The sequence below is a fragment of the Pogoniulus pusillus genome, chromosome 7 (genome assembly GCF_015220805.1).
Source record: "Pogoniulus pusillus isolate bPogPus1 chromosome 7, bPogPus1.pri, whole genome shotgun sequence".
NCBI classification, from domain to species: Eukaryota; Metazoa; Chordata; class Aves; order Piciformes; family Lybiidae; genus Pogoniulus; species Pogoniulus pusillus.
Genome location: NC_087270.1, coordinates 25,970,025 through 25,987,928, shown reverse-complemented (window position 1 = coordinate 25,987,928; position 17,904 = coordinate 25,970,025). Strand labels below are relative to the sequence as shown.

The following is a 17,904-nucleotide window of genomic DNA, read 5'->3' as shown; positions in this document are numbered from 1 at the left end:
GCCTGGAGAAGAGAAGGCTCCAGGCAGACCTTAGAGAAGCCTTCCAGTACCTGAAAGGGCTACAGGAAAGCTGGGGAGGTACTTTTGATGAGGACTGGGAGTGCCAGGATGAGAGACAGTGGCTTTGAGCTGGGAGAGGGGAGATTGAGACTGGAGATGAAGAAGAAATTGTTGAGAGAGGGTGGAGAGACACTGGCACAGGTTGCCCAGGGAGGCTGTGGCTGCCCCCTCCCTGGAGGTGTTCATGGACATGGTGGATGAGGCCTTGAGCAACCTGGGCTGATGTGAGGCATCCCTGCCCATGGCAGGGAGTTAGAACTGGATGATCCTGAAGGTCTCTTCCAACTCAAAGCATTGGTCTGTTCTCCCAGACACCTAGTGAGAGAACAAGAGGACATAGCCTTGAACTGTGCCAGGGCAGTTTAGGCTGGCCAAGAGTGGCTGAGGCACTTGGAGCCATGGTCTGGTTGATTGGCTAGGGCTGGGTGCTAGGTTGGACTGGATGAGCTTGGAGGTCTCTTCCAACCTGCTTGATTCTATGATTAGGAAGAAATTCTTCATGGAAAGAGTGATTGGCATTGGAATGGGCTGCCCAGTGGAGCCCCCATGCTCGGAGGAGTTTAAAAGGAGGCTGGATGTGGCACTTAGTGCCCTGGTTTAGTTAATTAGAAGGGTTGGGTGATGGGTTGGACTTGACGATCCTAGAGGTCTCTTCCAACCTGGTTAATTCTGTGATTCTCTCTGATCCTGTGGAGCTGAACCCACAGATGAACCCCAAATGAAGTCGTGTTTGCTTTCTGCTGCCTCAGCATGAATTGCCTCAGAAACTGGCGCCGGTGCCAGGCGGAGAGGCAGCAGAGTTGGTGAAGTCGCCGCTGCAGAGTGCTCGCAGCTGAGCCTCTTAGCAGCGCATTGCAGAGTTTGTTCTTCTGACCAACTTCCCACACCACAGATTCGTATTTGCCATTTCTCCTGACCACTTCTTCCCAGCCACCAGCCACTACCTGCAGCGTGGGAATCGATGAGGACACATGAGAGCCTGGAATGGGTTGCCCAGGGAGGTGGTTGAGGCCACGTCCCTGGGGATGTTTAAGGCCAGGTTGGATGAGGCTGTGGGCAGCCTGATCTAGGGTAGGGTGTCCCTGCCCATGGCAGGAGGGCTGGAACTAGATGATCCTTGTGGTCCCTTCCAACCCTGACTGATTCTGAGTCTCAACATCCTGTCTCCCATGAAGGGTCCTCATCATTGGTTAGCTTGGGCATTTTTGGTTTCCTTACTGACTGTCCCCCTTTCTCACGCTGTGTGACACCAGGCTGTGGTCTGTACGGATTGTGCCCTCCAGTGAGATAAATGTACAGCCTGGATTGTTTCAAATTTGCTTCCAAAGCCTTTCCCCTTGAGAAAAAAAGGAGGAAATTGCTTGTCTTTGTCATAGATTTAGGACTTCGCTTTTCTTCCTTCTTTTCCTTTTCTTCTCTTTTCTTTTCTTCCAAGTGCGAGGTCCTGCATCTGGGTCGGGGCAATGCCAAGCTCAAATCCAGGCTAGGCAGTGAGTGGCTGGAGAGCATCCCTGAGGGGAGGGACTTGGGTGCTGCTGGGTGAGAAGCTCAACACGAGCCAGCAGTGTGCACTTGCAGCCCGCAGGGCCAACCAGAACCTGGGCTGCAGCAGGACAAGTGTGGCCAGCAGGGCCAGGGAGGTGATTCTCCCCCTCTACCGTGCTCTGCTGAGACCCCTCCTGGAGTACTGCATCCAGTTCTGGAGCCTCTATTACAAGAGGGATGTGGAGATGCTGGAGTGTGTCCAGAGAAGGGCCACGAGGATGCTCAGAGGGCTGCAGCAGCTCTGCTGTGAGGACAGACTGAAGGAGTTAGAGCTGTGCAGTCTGCAGAAGAGGAGGCTCCCAGGTGACCTTCTTGTGGCCTTCCAGGATCTGAAGGGGGCTACAAAAAGGCTGGGGAGGAACTTTTTAGGCTGTGAGAGAGTGACAGGACTGGGGGGAATGGAGCAAAGCTGGAGGTGGGGAGCTTGAGAGTGGAGGTGAGGAGGAAGTTGTTGAGCATGAGAGTGGTAAGAGGCTGGAATGGGCTGCCCAGGGAGGTGGTTGAGGCCCCATGGCTGGAGGTGTTTAAGACCAGACTGGATGAGGCTGTGGGCAGCCTGCTCTAGGGTAGGGTGTTGCTGGCCATGTCGGGGGGGTGGAACTGGCTGATCCTTGTGTCCATTCCAACCCTGACTGATTCTATGATTCTCAGCTCCCTAAGCCCTGTGCTCAATGCAGCCTCCTGCCTTGGCTGAGGCACTTCAGCCAGGTTTTAGATGTGTTACTGTAGGCCACTTGTCAGTTTGCCTCCTCAACATCATTTAAATCCTTGAGATGTTGTCTCTGAGGGCTTGTTTTGTAGTCTGGGGAGCAAAGTTCATCTTTAGCTTTTGTTTGCTTCATCCCCTGTGCATTGGCACACCATGGCTGGCTGCAAATGTCCCTGCTGGTGATGCGACAAGAGGCAGCTCAGATTTGGCCTCCTGAGCCTTGCTGCAGGTGTAACACGAGGGGATGCAGTGCTGCTGCTCTCTCTTTGGCCTTCTGGATGCTCAGCAGTGCCAGTGGTTCAGTTCTGCTCCCATCTGCCACAAGTCTCCACTAGGTCATGGCCCTTTGGCTGAAGCCATCTCAAAGCTGAACTGTTCTGCCCAAGATCTGCTGTGGGAAAAGCCTTGGGTACTGGTGGCTCCCCTCTTCTCTGTGAGACCCCAGGGCAGGGCACTGCAGATGTTCAGCAGAGCCATTCAGGGCCTCCCCTTTCTTTCTTTCCAGAGCCTTGTGTTGTCTGCATTGGTTTTACATCTTGGTATCAGCTCCTCGCAGCAGCCCCATGAAATCAATTGACCTTCATTACTGCATTTCTTTCTGCCCCCTCTGTCAGGCCCAGATACTGCCTCAAATCTGTTTCTCATCCCCATTTCTGGAAGTTCATCTCCAGCACACACTCAGCTTCTTGAGTTTTCATTTGGACAGAAGCTGGGTTTTAGAACAGCTGGGGCACATCTTGTGAATTACACCCAGGCAGAAGCCCTGGGCTGGAGCCCTCTGAGGGCTAGCAGAAAACAATTCTGTTGAGCTGACTTAGTAAAGCTTGTTACTGACACCCTTCAGAGAGCCTGACATCTGCGTGTGTGTAACACAAGCCCAGTTTTCAGGCTGCACCATTATCACATCACTTCAATTAAGCCTGTGGAGTCTCCTCCTCTGGAGGCTTTCTAAACGTGCTTGGGTGCTTTCCTGTGCAGCCTGATCTAGGTGTACCTGCGTTAGCAAGGGGCTTGGACTAAGATCTCCAGAGGTCTCTTCCAACCTCTACCATTCTGTGATTCACAACATCATCTCCTTTGTCTCAGTCCTAGGCTGCAGCTCTCTTTGTTAGAGACAGAAAAGGCTGGAGCCAAAACAATTGTTCAGAAGATAGCCTCGAGGGTTTATTTCCTTGAGAAATTACCCTAGGCAAAGCCTGGCTTCTCTTGAAGGCAGGAAGCAGAGAACTTAACCTGGGACCAAAGTGATTTGCAAAGAAAACTGCCTCAGCTGAGATAGGGCTGTGACAGCAGCAGTGGTGTGGCTGTCAGCAGAGAGCTGCAGTCAGCTTCCCAAACTAAAGCACTCACACAGGGGCAGTTCTGGGCAACAAAGCTTTCAGGACAGGAGTCCAGAGAGAGGCATTTTATTTACTGCATGAATTCTGCCACTCTGACACCAACAGGACAGTTAAGTGCCAGCAGCAATGTACAGTCCAGTGAATCATTTTACAAAGATCAAGCTCTCCTCTGTGGCTTATATTTGCTTTGACCATTGTCACTCCCTTCCTCCAGATGTCAGAGATGTCACAGCCCAGCAGTTCTCCTCCTCTCATTCATTATTCTTATTACCTATTCATGGAAAAGTTCTGACCAGATTAGCCTTTTGCTGACTGTATATGAGAAAAATGTTTTCAGAAGGTATGGGCATTCTGGAGAAGAACAACCCCATGGGTCCATACAGGTTGGGGCTGACCTCCTGGAGAGCAGCTCTAGGGAAAAGGACCTGGGAGTGCTGGTGGACAACAACTTCACCATGAGCCAGCAATGTGCCCTTGAGGCCAAGGTGGCCAGTGGCAGCCTGGAATGCACCAATAAGAGTGTGGTCAGCAGGTTGAGAGAGGTTCTCCTTCACCTCTGCTCTGCCCTGATGAGGCCTTAGCTGGAGCACTGTGTCCAGTTCTGGGCTCCCCAGTTAAAGAGGGACAGGAAACTACTGGGGAGAGTCCAGCAGAGAGGCCCTGAGCTGCTGAGGGCACTGACCATCATCTTGAGAGGAGAGGCTGAGAGCCCTGGGGCTGTTCAGCCTGGGGAAGAGCAGCCTGAGGGGCATCTCAGCAATGCTGAGCAATGGCTGAAGGGTGAGGGTCAGCAGGATGCAGCCAGACTCTGATCAGTGGTGCCCAGGGACAGGACAAAAGGCAATGGACGCAGACTGGAACCCAGGAGATGCCACAGGAACAGAAGGGACAAATTCTTCCCTGTGAGGGTGGCAGAGCAGTGGGACAGGCTGCCCAGAGAGGCTGTGGAGTCTCCATCTCTGGAGGCCTTCCAGACCCACCTGGACATGTCCCTGTGGGATTGACTCTGGGTGACCCTGCCCTGGCAGGGAGTTGGGCTGGATTCCACAGGTTTCTTCCAACCTTTGCCACTCTGTCATCCTCTCATTCTGTGATGGTGTTGCTCAGAGGACCAGGGTTGCATCCTGATCCTTTCAGTGAGGTGTTAAAGGAACCAATCAACTCCCTGTGTGACATCTTAGTCCTGGATGAGTCAACTCATCCAGTGCCTGTGACCATGCCAGATTTCAGCACAGAGGAGTCAGCTCAGAGCTATGGCTTTACTCACTTCTCTGCCATTGGCACTGGTACCTGCAGCCCAGGTGTCCTGCCCACCAGTGTGTCATTCTGTGGGTTTAAATAGCTTGCATTTCTTGGTAGTGTTGGGACATGTGAGAAGCTGGGCTGGAGTGTTTTATAGCTTATTATCCATCTACCTTGTCCCCATTCCTCAAGTCAGACATACTGTTTTAATTAGAATGTCACAGAGTCACAGAAGGTTAGGGGTTGGAAGGGACCTCCAGAGACCATCCAGTCCAACCGCCCTGCCAGAGCAGCATCACACAGGGCAGGTCACACAGGAACACATCCAAGTGTGGTGAGAAGGAGACTCCACAACCTCTCTGGGCAGCCTGCTCCAGGCCTCCAGCAACCTCACACCAAAGTAGTTTTTCCTCATGGTGAGGTGGAACCTCCTGGGTTCTAGCTTGGACCTGTTGTTCCTTGTCCTGTCACTGGGCACCACCAAACAGAGCCTGGCACCTTCATCCTGACCCCACCCCTCAGATATTGATAGACATTGATTAGGTCCCCTCTCAACCTTCTCCTGTGCAGAATAAACAGCCTCAGGGCTCTCAGCCTTTCCTCATAAGGCAGTGCTCCATTCCCTTCAGCATCTGCATAGCCTCCATTCGACACTCTCCAGAATATTCCAGTCCCCCTTGAACTGGTGAGTCCAGAACTGGACACAATACTCCAGATATGGTCTCACTAGGGCAGAGTAGAGGGGCAGGAGAACCTCCCTTGAACTGCTGGCCACGCTCTTTTAGTGCATCCCAAGATCTTGGCTGCAAGGGCACGTTGCTTCCTACGGAGGACTTGCTGTCCACTAGGACCCCAAGGTAGCTACTTCCCAGCAGGTCGGCTCCTAATCTGTACTGGTGCCTGATGTTGTTCCTCCCTGAGCTCAGGACTCTGGTTGAAGTATCTCTTATTTCCATACAAGTGATGACAAGCAGCTATCATCACAGTCATTTTTATCATCAGACTTCCCTGCTGCTTCTGTACTTAAACCTTGACATATTTCTGCTTCTCCACAAGGCTCTCATTTAAGCTCAGGAGCATATTGGTGTAGTTTGTGGAATCACTGATCAAACCTCAGGCAGTGCTAAGAGAAAACTGCACCACAGTCCTTTCCTGTCTGATTGTGTTGCTCATTAAATCATTTTAAATCAATGCAAAAAGAGGGGAACTCAGAGTTAGCCCACAGACAGGAGGAAAAAAGAAGACCTGCAATGGGTTTCTTACTCTCACTCCACTGTTTAAGCAATTAAACAAAATGAGCCTTCATCTCCATTCTGGCACTTCTCTCTGGCCTTCCACCATCAATCAGCTCCTTTCAAAAGCCTTCTTCAGCCAGAAAGCAAACCTGCATTGAGTAGGAGTGCAGGCTGGGAAATGCACTCTGCCATAGTCAGGCATGATCCTGCAAGCTCCTCTAGCTTGTCTTAGCAGTTCCCAGCTCCAAAGGCACTCTGTTAAAGGGGTGTGCTGTGGAGAAATGGTGTAGGAAATTCAGTCTAGATGTGGGATCCAGCAGCTTGGCAGTGCCAATCCTGCCCAGTTGCTGCAGCCTCCCTTATCATTCTTAGCTGGTAAAGGCAACAGGAGCTTCTGCCTAGGTCACAACAACCACATGTTAAGCTACAGGCCTGGGGATGTGTGATTGGGAAGCTGTAACTCTGAGAGGGGAGCTGGGGATGTTGGTTGACCATGAGCCAGCACAGCCCAGGTGGCCAAGAAAGCCAAGGGCAGCCTGGCTAGGGTCAGAAGCAGGGTGGGCAGCAGGGACAGGAGGTGCCCATCCCTCTGGGCTCAGCACTGGGGAGGCCACAGCTCGAGTGCTGTGTTCAGCTCTGGGCCCCTCACTACAGGAAGGACACTGAGGGGCTGGAGCCTGTCCAGAGCAGGTCAGTGAGGCTGGAGAAGGGCCTGGAGCAGCTGGGCTGTGAGGAGGGGCTGAGGGAGCTGGGGGGGTGCAGGCTGCAGAAGAGCAGGCTGAGGGGAGAGCTCTTTGCTCTCTGCAGCTCCCTGCAGGGAGGTTGGAGCGAGGAGGGGGCAGCCTCTGCTCCTTGGTGCCAAGGGACAGGAGCAGAGGAAATGGTTCCAAGCTGCCCCAGGGGAGGCTCAGGATGGATGCTAGGAAATATTTCTGTCTTAGAAGGGTTCTCAGACTTTGGAATGGTCTGCCCAGAGCAGTGCTGGAGTCCCCATCCCTGGGGCTGTTCCAGCAGCCTGTGGAGCTGGGCTGAGGGACACAGTTTAGTGCTGAGCCTGCAGTGCTGGTTGGAGGGCTGGGCTGGATGAGCTTGGAGGGCTGTGCAAGCAGGATGTGTTCTGTGATCCTGTGACCCAAGAACTCCAGGGTAGCTCTGCACGAGGCTGTGCTCTCCATTTCTACCTCTGTAAAACTGCTCTAATGCCTCACCAGCTTCAAAGGGATGCTTGGCGGTCAGGTTCATTAGGCTGCGTGCAGGCAGCACCTTCGACATGCAAAATTCACTCTCGTTAGCCTGCAGGTGCTGGAGATGCAGCGAGGTGTGCTCTGCAGCCTCGAGATTCTCCACAAAGGTCCTCTTGATTAACTCAGGTGGCTGATACAAGCAGAAAGCAAAGTTTGAGAAAGCAGTTTGGCTTCATCACATGAGCGGCCCCGGAAACTTGATGGAAATTTTTTCCAGCATTCAGAAAACAAAGAAAAATCAATAGAATGCCTGCCAAGTGTTCCACTGAAAACATTTGATAATCTATAGTGCTGAGAAGCTGGAGCCAAGATAAACCAGCCCTGCTGACAGAAAACACTGACAATTATTTTGCATTGATTCAACTTGGCCCAGCCCAGACTGACCTTGTTTATTCATCTCAGCCTCTTAATTCATATTAACTTGGCATCGAAACGGGACATGTGGCATGTGGACTGAAGACCCATTTCTGTATCTTAGACTCAGATAAAATGTGGCACATTGAGTACTTCCAGTGCCTTGAGCTCTTAGGTAGATTTGTATGCATTAGACAGAACTGGTTAAGTTCCTTTTATCCCCGCTGGGCTTTTCACGTCTGTTTGACTGTTAAACTGGAAGCTCGCTAGAAGTAGCATCTTCCTAAGCCTTCGGATAGACATCAAATCCTCCCGCTACTGGTCAGTTTTAAAGACACTTCCAAAGAGGATGGAGGGGTTTAAGCTCTTTTAAAACATTAAAAATAGAAGGGCTGTGGCAATTTGGCAGCCAAAACCAAAAAGAAAAGCCATTTGCAGGTCTGGGCAGAATCCGAGGCCGCGCATAAGAAAGCCGATCGAGATGCTGCGGAGGAGATAATGGGGTCGAAGAGCAGGAGGATCCCTCCGTGTTTGTAACCAGCATAATCTGGTCTCCAATGAAGTTTCTTCGGTTCTTTTGCTGAACCAATAAAGCTTAGCCTGATGGGCAAGTTGCATTACTGCAGCTTAAAGATACCTCGGGAAAGCTGATGAGAGGAGTTGCCGTTAGTTGCTCTCCAGGTGCCCAGTAAATTGCATAACTGGCAGCCGAGAGGCAGCACCAAGACAAAGGCACAGGGAAAATCTGAGCTTGTTCTGAGCCAGCAGTGTGCACTTGCAGCCTGGAGGGCCAACCAGAGCCTGGGCTGCAGCAGGAGAAGTGTGGCCAGCAGGGCCAGGGAGGTGATTCTTCCCCTCTACTCCACTCTGCTGAGACCCCTCCTGGAGTACTGCATCCAGCTCTGGAGCCCCTATTACAAGAGGGATGTGGAGATGCTGGAGCAGGTCCAGAGAAGGGCCACGAGGATGCTCAGAGGGCTGCAGCAGCTCTGCTGTGAGCACAGACTGAAAGAGTTGGGGCTGTGCAGTGTGGAGAAGAGGAGGCTCTGAGGTGACCTTCTTGCGGCTTTCCAGGATCTGAAGGGGGGCTCCAAAAAAGCTGGGGAGGGACTTTTTAGGCTGTGAGGGAGTGACAGGACTGGGAGGAATGGAGCAGAGCTGGAGGTGGGGAGCTTGAGAGTGGAGGTGAGGAGGAAGTTGTTGAGCATGAGAGTGGTGAGAGGCTGGAATGGGTTGCCCAGGGAGGTGATTGAGGCCCAATCCCTGGAGATGTTTAAGGCCAGGCTGATCTAGGGTAGGGTGTCCCTGCCTGTGGCAGGGCAGATGGAACTGGCTGCTCCTTGTGGTCCCTTCCAACTCTGATTGATTCTATGATTCTTTAATTACATCCTCATCAGTCATAAAGGACCGTACCTGCCTGCAGTGTGCGATTTGCATCCCCAAAGCTGAGCCAGATTTCACACTGTTACCAGGCTGGGTGCTGCACAAAAGCAGTCACAGTTTCATTCTCACATCCACACTGCTGGAATATCTGAAAGCCACTCCTGCCTAAAACACTAAGTCAAGCAGGACTATGTCCACAGAGGAAGAAAAAACATCCGAATGAGCAAATTCTTCCCTAGGAGGACTCCCCATTGCCCAGGCACAGGAGGTTTTTCTCTCTTTGACTTTTTCTTGCCAAAGGCCATGCTGCCTTGGGCATCACCAGGCACTTGGCCGCCTGTGAGCAATAGGATGAGCAATGGATCTGCATGCCATGGAGGCACAAACTGACATCCACGTTTCCAGTTCCGCTGTTTCACCACTGGGTTGCCTCTCCACATGCCTGCACAGGCACAGTTCTTGACGAGTGAAGAAAATGAGACCAACAAAACTGAAAAAGAGCACCAACATCACCACCACCACCACTGCCTGTATCTCCACAGCACATAGCTGATGTTTTCCTCCCCAGCAGCTCCATGATGGAGGGGGTGTGAGGACAGGGCTGAACCCCACTTGAGTCTGCCATCCTCTTCTGCCAGCATCCACCCTCCATGCAGGGCTGTCACAGAGGCAGGCAACCTGTTCTGCTTTAATAGCTCCAAAAACCACCAGCTTTGAATGACAGGACAGTACTGGAGCAACTGCATGGCCAAGTGAATGATCTTGGTGACAGTCAACAAACCCACTGGCACCTGATAAAAAGAGGTACAGTTCATAGTCAGGGAGTGACACAGGAAAGACAGAAAGCAAACAGAACAGCTTTGTCTTGCTGTGCAGTGTCTCCCCAACTCTTCAGACCTTGTCCTCCTATCACTTCTCTTTTGTTTTCAAAGACCCAGCAGACGCGGACGTCTGGAGGACACCGAGAGCGAGCTCAGAGCTGATGGCTGTGCCACCCCATCAGCAGGAAAACCCTTTCCCAGCAGCCAGAAAGGTAGGAAAGCAACTCTCTTTCTGGTGTGCATGAGAGGTCACAGCTAGAAATCATGGCAAGGGATCTCTTAAAACACAGCTTGGATCTAGGAAGGGAAAAAAAAAAGGGCTTGGCCTCGGAGGGGCAGGAGGGCTCGGCTGCTGGCTCTTGCCATGCAGAGCAAACCTAGTGATGGTGTGAATCCCCTGAGCCTGCAGCACTGCTCACAGCCTCACAAGGACAGGCAAAGTGTTTATTCCTTTCAGTTGTTGCTGCTCTGCTACTCAGTGTGTAAGGGCCAGCAGCAGTGCCTCACCTCTTACCTAGCTTGTGAAGCTGTGCTTCACACTACGCCTGCAGGAGGTTCTGGAATAAACAGGATCATAGAAGCATTTTGGTTGGGAAGGACCCTTAAGATCAAGTCCAACCTTCAAGCCAATGCCACCATGCCCACTATCATAGAATCAACCAGGTTGGAAGAGACCTCCAAGATCATCCAGTCCAACCTATCACCCATCAACTAGATCATGGCACTTGAATGCCTCATCCAGTCTTTTCTATGCCATGTCCTCAAATGTCATGTCTACATGGTTTCTGAGCAGCTCCAGGGATGGTGACTCCAGCACTGACCTGGACAAATGGACATGACCACCTTGCTTTGGCACCTCTTGGTACCTCTATCATAGCAGAGTCAAAGTAGTGCAGGAGCATAACAGAGGAACAAGCCAGCGTGAGAAAGTCATGGTTAAAGAGTTGTCCTGTAAACTCAGCCAGGCAGGGCTATGTCAGAGTATTTACTCAAGGGGTGAGATGAGGGTTTTGTATCTCCTGCCGTGTCCGGGTGTCCCATCAGCATGCTAACAGGTATGTAGGAGCTGAGCCAGTCTGCAGGGGCACTGACAGAGAAAGCCGAGGCGTAGCTGCGGTTCCTGCAGCCGCAGCTGACACAGAGAGCTTCAAACACACCAGCCCCTGGTCACCTTCCACCGGACAGCGCAGCCGAGCCGGCAGCTTGCTGCCACCAAAATGGGAGGGTCCTGAGATCCTGCTTCTCCCTCGCCACCTTGTCCCGTTCACAGTCCTAGGATCACCCAGGGAGCTAGCACAGCGTTAACCGGGACAATCTGATTGTGTTTTCTTTCCCGTGGCCTGTTGTCCATCCCCTGAACCAAACTGCCTTGCCTGGGGATCAGAGGACACCACAGACAGCCGCAAGTGAAGGGCGGAAGCACATTGCCTGCAGCAGGACTTCTTTTTGATGTTGGCAGCTGTTAATTCGGCTCAAGCTGTAACATGAAGCTTCATCCTCAAGCACCTACAGCAGCAGCCTGACAGCGCACGGGCTGCAAAACCCTCCCGAGACACAAGGCAGGCAGGCAGCCCAGACCGAGCTCCACCACCCTGCAGCTATCCCGCTAGAGAGGTGATGTGCTGCGGCAAGGGCTGTGTCACAACGCCTGCATCCCACTGCAGCAGCTCCTCACAGAGCTGGCAGCGGCTGGGAAGCCTGAGCCGCCGCCGGCCGCGCGTCTCCGCCGTGCCCTACCCGCACCGATCGCGGCTGCTGTAACTCGGCGCAGTGCTGCGGGCACAGACGTGTCCTGCGTGTATCAACTCGCACGTATTAAATATTGTAATTCAGCCATTGAATAACAGGATATAAAATAGCTGTGTCACATCAAAAAAGTGGAAGAGTTACCCAATCCTCCAGCCCTGTTTGTTTGGGTTTTCAGCAAGTCAAAGGGAATGTCAATAACCCTTCCACCTCCTTTCTTTTCTTTTCTTTTGAAGGAAATTTGAGAGCAGTTCCTCCGGAGCAGGTAATGCATTTCTGATTTCTCTTTTTTATTTCTGCTTATTATTATTTACTCTATTTTGCAGCTTCCTGCAACTCCCCAAGCCTGTCCCTGCAAGCTGTCTGCCTTCAGGGCTCTCTCACTGAAATTGGTAGGGAAAGCTCCTTTAGCACGCTGCTGGAGCAGGGCTTTAGCTTCTGCTTTGGGCTGAGCACAGCACAGCAAGGTCAAAAATCACCATAATTATTATTATTATTAATTATTATTACTTATTATTGTTATTGTTGTTTATTATTGTTGTTGTGGTGGTTATTACTCTTACCCAATGGCTTTGGGATGGGACCTAAGAAAGAACTTGCTGTCCTCCATCTATGGCCAAGCTAGCTGGCACGTCTGCTGGCGCTTTTGAGACCAACAGCACAGTAAAGAGGAGTCAAACCCTGCCCTACGGTTTCAGGCAAAGCTGATTTCACTGCAGAGTGCTGCCAAAAAAGGTGGACCAGTCCTTCCCCCCCACCAGCCTCCAATCTTCTGTTCTCCTCCCTCTCCTGCGTTGGCTCAAGCACTCGTTCGTTTCCAGCCTGCAGGAAGCTTATTGTGGACAGAAGAAGAAATCTCCATGTGGGTAAAGAGACTCTACCCCATCCCCCCAAACCCCTCAGCTGTATCTCCTGTGAGAGCATTCCCTTCCAGCCAGGTTTGGTGCCCCAGGTGGTTGGGTGTCAGTCGAGATGAGTATAGAGGACATGCATAGGGCGAGCCTGACTCCAGTGCTGATGAGTCAGCAGCACCAAGGCACTCCTTCCCTTCTACTTTGAGGGAAGGAATTAAAGTTAAAATAAAATAACAGCATGGAATAAAATAAAAGTGCTAAATACAGTAATAATTTTTTTTTTAAATGAAACAAAATAATGAAATATAAAATAAAAAAGTCAAATTGCAGAAAGCTGCCTCATGGCAGCCTGGCTGAAAGCACAAGGGAGCTTGCCTATCAGCCTCCTCCCAGCTGCAGTCCTTCTTGAAAGTATTCCATGTTAGGCCTTGGTACAAACATCATTGCAAGGAAGAGAAACCCAGCAAGGAAGTGCTGCAGCCTCTTAGCAGAGCAGGATGGCACTGATTTATTTCTTTCATTACAAAACCAGCCCATGCCAAGCAAAATCATGCTCCAAGAGCTGTTCTACCAGTCCCAAAGTACTGGAGAACAACAGGAGCCAGCTCCACCTCTGCAGCCTCCCGCGGGCCCCTGCGCATTTGCACTGGGTGGAGGATGGGGAAAGGCCAGGCAGGAGGTGACAGAGTTTGCCACACCAGGGTCAGGTTGGGCTGGCAGGAAATCCTTCTCCTCAAAGGATGTCCCTGGTGGCCTTTTGATGGCTTTTTGGTGGCCTAAGGAGACAAAGTGAAGTACAGCAGCAGTGATGGTCTGGAGGTTGGGGACACTGGTGGGATTCCTGGGTTTGTAGCTACGTTATCCAGCAGGTAACTGCTCTGTCCCTGGGCCATGTGGAAAGTGCTCCTCACACTTGTATAAGCAGTTGGATTGATTAATAAACTGAGACGTTCGTTTGAGAGCTCTGGACCATCACAATAAAATGCAGGAGCACAAATGTGCAGGCTGTGTAATGAGAGTGATGCAAAGAAGAAAGCTTTGGCATCACATCATTAAGGGTTTGCACAAGGGAGAGGTTAAAGCATCCTCTGGGTCCAAAAGGTTCCTGCACATGAGCAGTCACCATTGCTGAAAGCTGGTGGCTCAAAGTGTGACCTCTGTGACACTGACTGGAGGTGCCCTGATTTCACCACACATGACAGAGCTGCTTTCTGCAGAGGAAAGTGGGGCACCTCTGCCCATGCTGAGCTGCTCTGTTTCCCAGAGGACAGAGAGAAGGCAGGGAAGGCAGCAGCTCTGGTGAGCGTGTGGGCTGCAGAGGGAAAGGACTTGCTGGCTAAAGGGGAGCCTCCTGTGCACTTTTATTTTTTGCTAGAAAACCCAACCACACACTAACTTTGCACTCCCAGGATACGTTTCCAACCTCATTCTGTTCCTTTTTAGTGGCATATGGAAATGCAGGACTCTTACAGCAGCTGCGTACCAGCGCAGGAACCAGCACCCTGCGAATCAGAGCAGCTCCTTTTAGGTGGCCCAGCGTCTGGCTTTAGTTCAACCTATCCCAGATCCAGCCCAAGCCTCCCATCAGCAGCAGCACTACATTTGGACACCACCACCAGCCTGCCGTGTCAGTGCCAGCCCATCCCCAAGGTCCCACTTTTACTCTCCTGCTCCCTGAGGCTGGCGTCCCTCCACCGCCACTTCCTGCACGTTGCTTCAGAGGGAGCCCTCACAATGCTGGGCTCGGTGCCACGCAAGGGGAGCACACCCAAAACCCAGCCCTCCTTGCACAGTCGATTCTGCAGGAATGTCTCTGTGGCTATGAGCTGGAGGATTTGCTTTGCCCCCTTCACCAGTTCATTGGTGAAAGGCTACAGCCAAAAATTACCTGTCTCCAGGACGATGGCCACGGAGGCCCCCAGCAGTGGACCTTACCTGTTGTAGATGCGTCATAACATGTATCTTCCTTGCTTGCTGCCATGCTCAGCTATGAGGAAGCTTCTCCTCCCTGAAACTGAAGATCATGCAACAAAATGTTCCCAGTCACCTGCCAGAGCAACAGGCTGTCACAGAGCCAAACACCCCACAAGCCGTTGGACGAGATCTGGTCTGTAGAGGAAAGCGCTCACCCTACAGCAGGCAACCACCTGAGAGGAGGCTGGAGCCAGGTGGGGGGCTGCTTTCTCTCTCGATGACAAGTGGTAGGACAAGAAGAAATGGGCTCAAATTGCACCAGGGAAGGTTTAGATTGGAGAGCAGAAGAGCATTTTTGACTGTGAAAGGGCTCTCAAAGCCTGGCCCAGGCTGCCGAGTGAGGTGGTTGAATGCCCATGGCTGGAGGTGTTTGAAAGAGGCAGAGCTGTGGTGCTGAGGGCCATGGCTTATCCCCAGCTGTGGAAGAGTTAGAGATTGGTTGGTCTGGAGGATCTTCAGGGGTTTTTCCAGCCAAAGCACTTCTCTGTTTCTGTGATTCTAAGCAGCAGCTCAGAGGCAAGACTGTGCTACCATGGGACCACAGGGGCCACCTGCATCCCCTCCAGCAGCAGTGATAGTGGCTTTGCACTAGCATGTTGCACATGTCCCCAGTGCAGCCCCCTTGGTGATGATGGGCAAAGGCTGTTGTGGTGATCTCAGCTCACAGGGGAAGACACATGTTAGGAGGAAGTTTGTCACAGAGACAGTGATTGGCATTGGAATGGGCTGCTCAGGGAAGTGGTGGAGCTGCCATCCCTGGAAGTGTTCAAGAAAAGACTGGATGGGGCACTTAGTGTCATAGTCTGGTTGATTGGCTAGGGCTGGGTGCTAGGTTGGGCTTGGAGGTCTCTTCCAACCTGATTGATTCTGTGATTCCATGCTGTACCAAGCTGGCATGGGACCAGCACTGCTCAGAGGATCCCATCACTGGGGGCAAAGGTGAAGCCAGCATTGGTGGTTGCCAGAGGAGCAAGGAGAAGCTGCAGCTTGTCCTGCCCTGTTCATGTCCTGGCTGGGTATGGTTCTTCAAGCAATAGGGATGAGGCAAATGGGAAGCAGTCATCCCATCTGCAATACTGAGTGGGGTCAGGATTTGATGTTCATGTTCAGTCTTGGCCTTCCAGGCAAGCTGGGAGATGGGATGGAGGTAGCCTTGAGGGCCACACTGCTCAAGACCTAACCTAGCCTTGCTGCTTTGAGCAGGGCGATGTCACGGAAGGTTAGAAGGGATCTGCAAAGGTCATCTTGTCCATCCCCCTGTGCAGTAAGCATCCTCAACTAGATGTCCAGAGGTCTCTCTGGGGCTGTGCTATTCTGAGGTTTGATAATCTTGAGCAAACTGCTTAGGCTGCTTCAAAGAGTCTCCACTTAGTAGCACACAGACTGCAGTAAGCAAAACTCCGCCTCCCAAAGCCTGATTGCCAACCTCAGTACAAAGAAGACCCTTTGGAGAACATGGACCTCAGCTGCTCTGTCACTTCAGTGCTTTATGGCCGTTGGAGATGCTGAAGCCAGTGGTGCCTTCCAGTTACCAAATGGCTGTTTTAAGACATGATCACTCATCTAAGTACCCATCAGCCAGAAAGGTTTCTTGTGGTGCTCTCTAAGGGACACAAGGCATTTCCAGTGGAAGGGAGCTCCTACCAACAAGCACATCCTTCCAAATAATCATTCCTGCAGACTGGAGTCAGGAAGTCTTCACCTGACAAAACAGATGTTTAAGAGAATTCCCTGCACCTGTTCCTCCCTCACACTCTCACTCTTTCTCACCTTCATCATGCCCTTGAGAGCAATCCCCAGGAGATAAAAGTGTAACCTCCTGGGAGCAACATGGCTGTGTGGGGAAGAGGTTTAGCTCCTGCTCCAGGAGATGAAAGGGATCCTCCACTGTGCTTCAGACCTGAGGAGACTGAGTAAACCACTGCCTCCATCCTGCTATATCCCTGCAGGTCTGAGATGACTTCGTGGCTTCTCAATTACAGGGTGCGCCTTCCCCTAGTGCTCCTCCCCTCACCTACCAGAGCAGCACCACAGCATTACCATGCAGAGCTCCATCACCACCTGAACTCTCCGTGGCACAGGTGGCTCCTCTCCTGCCAGGGCAGTCGTGTTGCCCTTCTCTGGATGTTTAGCTGCTTTTTCCCGTAGGCAGCAGCACTGCAGCATCGGCTCCCCCTGATCCTGGCCAGCTCTCTTCCTGCACTGTGAACAGCAACTCTTATCAAATGATTATGGCTCCTTTTATTGCCAGGGTGCCAGATCAGAAAAGGCATAGATGTCAGAAGAGGCTTCCAGCCATGATTGCTTCTCAGCCTTTGGTTCACATTAAACACCTCGACAAGCTTGATGCCACATCACAGACCTCCCACGTGACACCGCCAGGTCTGCTGCACTGTGGCCAGAGAGGACTGAAAATGGGGATTTTTAAAGTGCTGCACAACCCCCAACAGCTGCAGGGCAGGTCTGCAGAGCCAGGGCGGTGAGGGGCTTTGTCGGCTGTCAGGTAGTGATAGGACAAGGGGGAATGGATGCAAGACAGAGATTATCAAATCCCAGAACAGCACCACCATGAGGATTTCCCAGGGAGGTGATGGAAGTCTCATCCAGGCTGGATGAGGCTAATGGGATGAGACTGAACGAGGCCAAGTGCAGGGTTCTACACTTTGGCCACAACAGCCCCATGCAGTGCTACAGACAGGGGACAGAGTGGCCAGTAGGACAAGGGAGGTTATTCTGCCTCTGTACTCAGCACTGGTCAGGCCACCCCTTGAGTGCAGTGTCCAGTTCTGGGCTCCTCAATTCAAGAGAGATGTTGAGGTGCTGGAAGGTGTCCAGAAAAGTGTGATGAAGCTGGTGAGGGGCCTGGAGCACAGCCCTGTGAGGAGAGGCTGAAGGAGCTGGGGGTGTGCAGCCTGGAGAAGAGGAGGCTCAGGGCAGACCTCATTGCTGGCTACAGCTACCTGAAGGGAGGTTGTAGCCAGGTGGGGTTGGGCTCTGTTCCCAGGCACCCAGAAACAGAACAAGGGGACACAGTCTCAAGTTGTGCCAGGGGAGTTTCAGGCTGGATGTTAGGAGGAAGTTCTTGCCAGAGAGAGTGATTGGCATTGGACTGAGAGGTGGTGGAGTCCCCATCCCTGAAAGTGTTGAAGCAAAGTCTGGATGGGGCACTTAGTGCCATGGTCTAATTGATTGGACAGGGCTGGGTGCTAGGTTGGAGTGGATGAGCTTGGAAGTCTGTTCCAACCTGGTTGATTCTATGATTCTGTGGGCACTCTGGGGTGTGTCCCTGCTCGTGGCAGGGGGGGGGTTTCAAGCTGGATAATCCTTCCAACCCTGACAGGTCTGAGATTCTGTGATCCTGGATCAGAAACTTTTCTCAGGTACTCAGAACTTGGAG

At 52.0% G+C, this 17,904-nt stretch overlaps 1 protein-coding gene across 7 annotated transcripts in view; it reads left to right on the top strand.

Annotated features, from left to right (window-relative positions):
• The window catches only part of WDPCP (WD repeat containing planar cell polarity effector), a 141,253-nt gene that overhangs the window by 120,104 nt on the left and 3,245 nt on the right, over window positions 1-17,904 (top strand). For 2 of the 7 annotated variants that reach the window (XM_064146301.1, XM_064146305.1), the window contains 3 exons: window positions 10,045-10,145; window positions 11,916-11,944; window positions 12,399-13,755. In XM_064146301.1, coding sequence (XP_064002371.1) covers window positions 10,045-10,145; window positions 11,916-11,944; window positions 12,399-12,674 — 406 coding nt within the window. In that variant the 3' untranslated portion in view covers window positions 12,675-13,755. Of the gene's footprint in view, window positions 1-10,044; window positions 10,146-11,915; window positions 11,945-12,398; window positions 13,756-17,904 lie in introns of those variants that run through there. The other 5 variants (XM_064146306.1, XM_064146304.1, XM_064146302.1 and 2 more) reach the window with 4 other exon arrangements.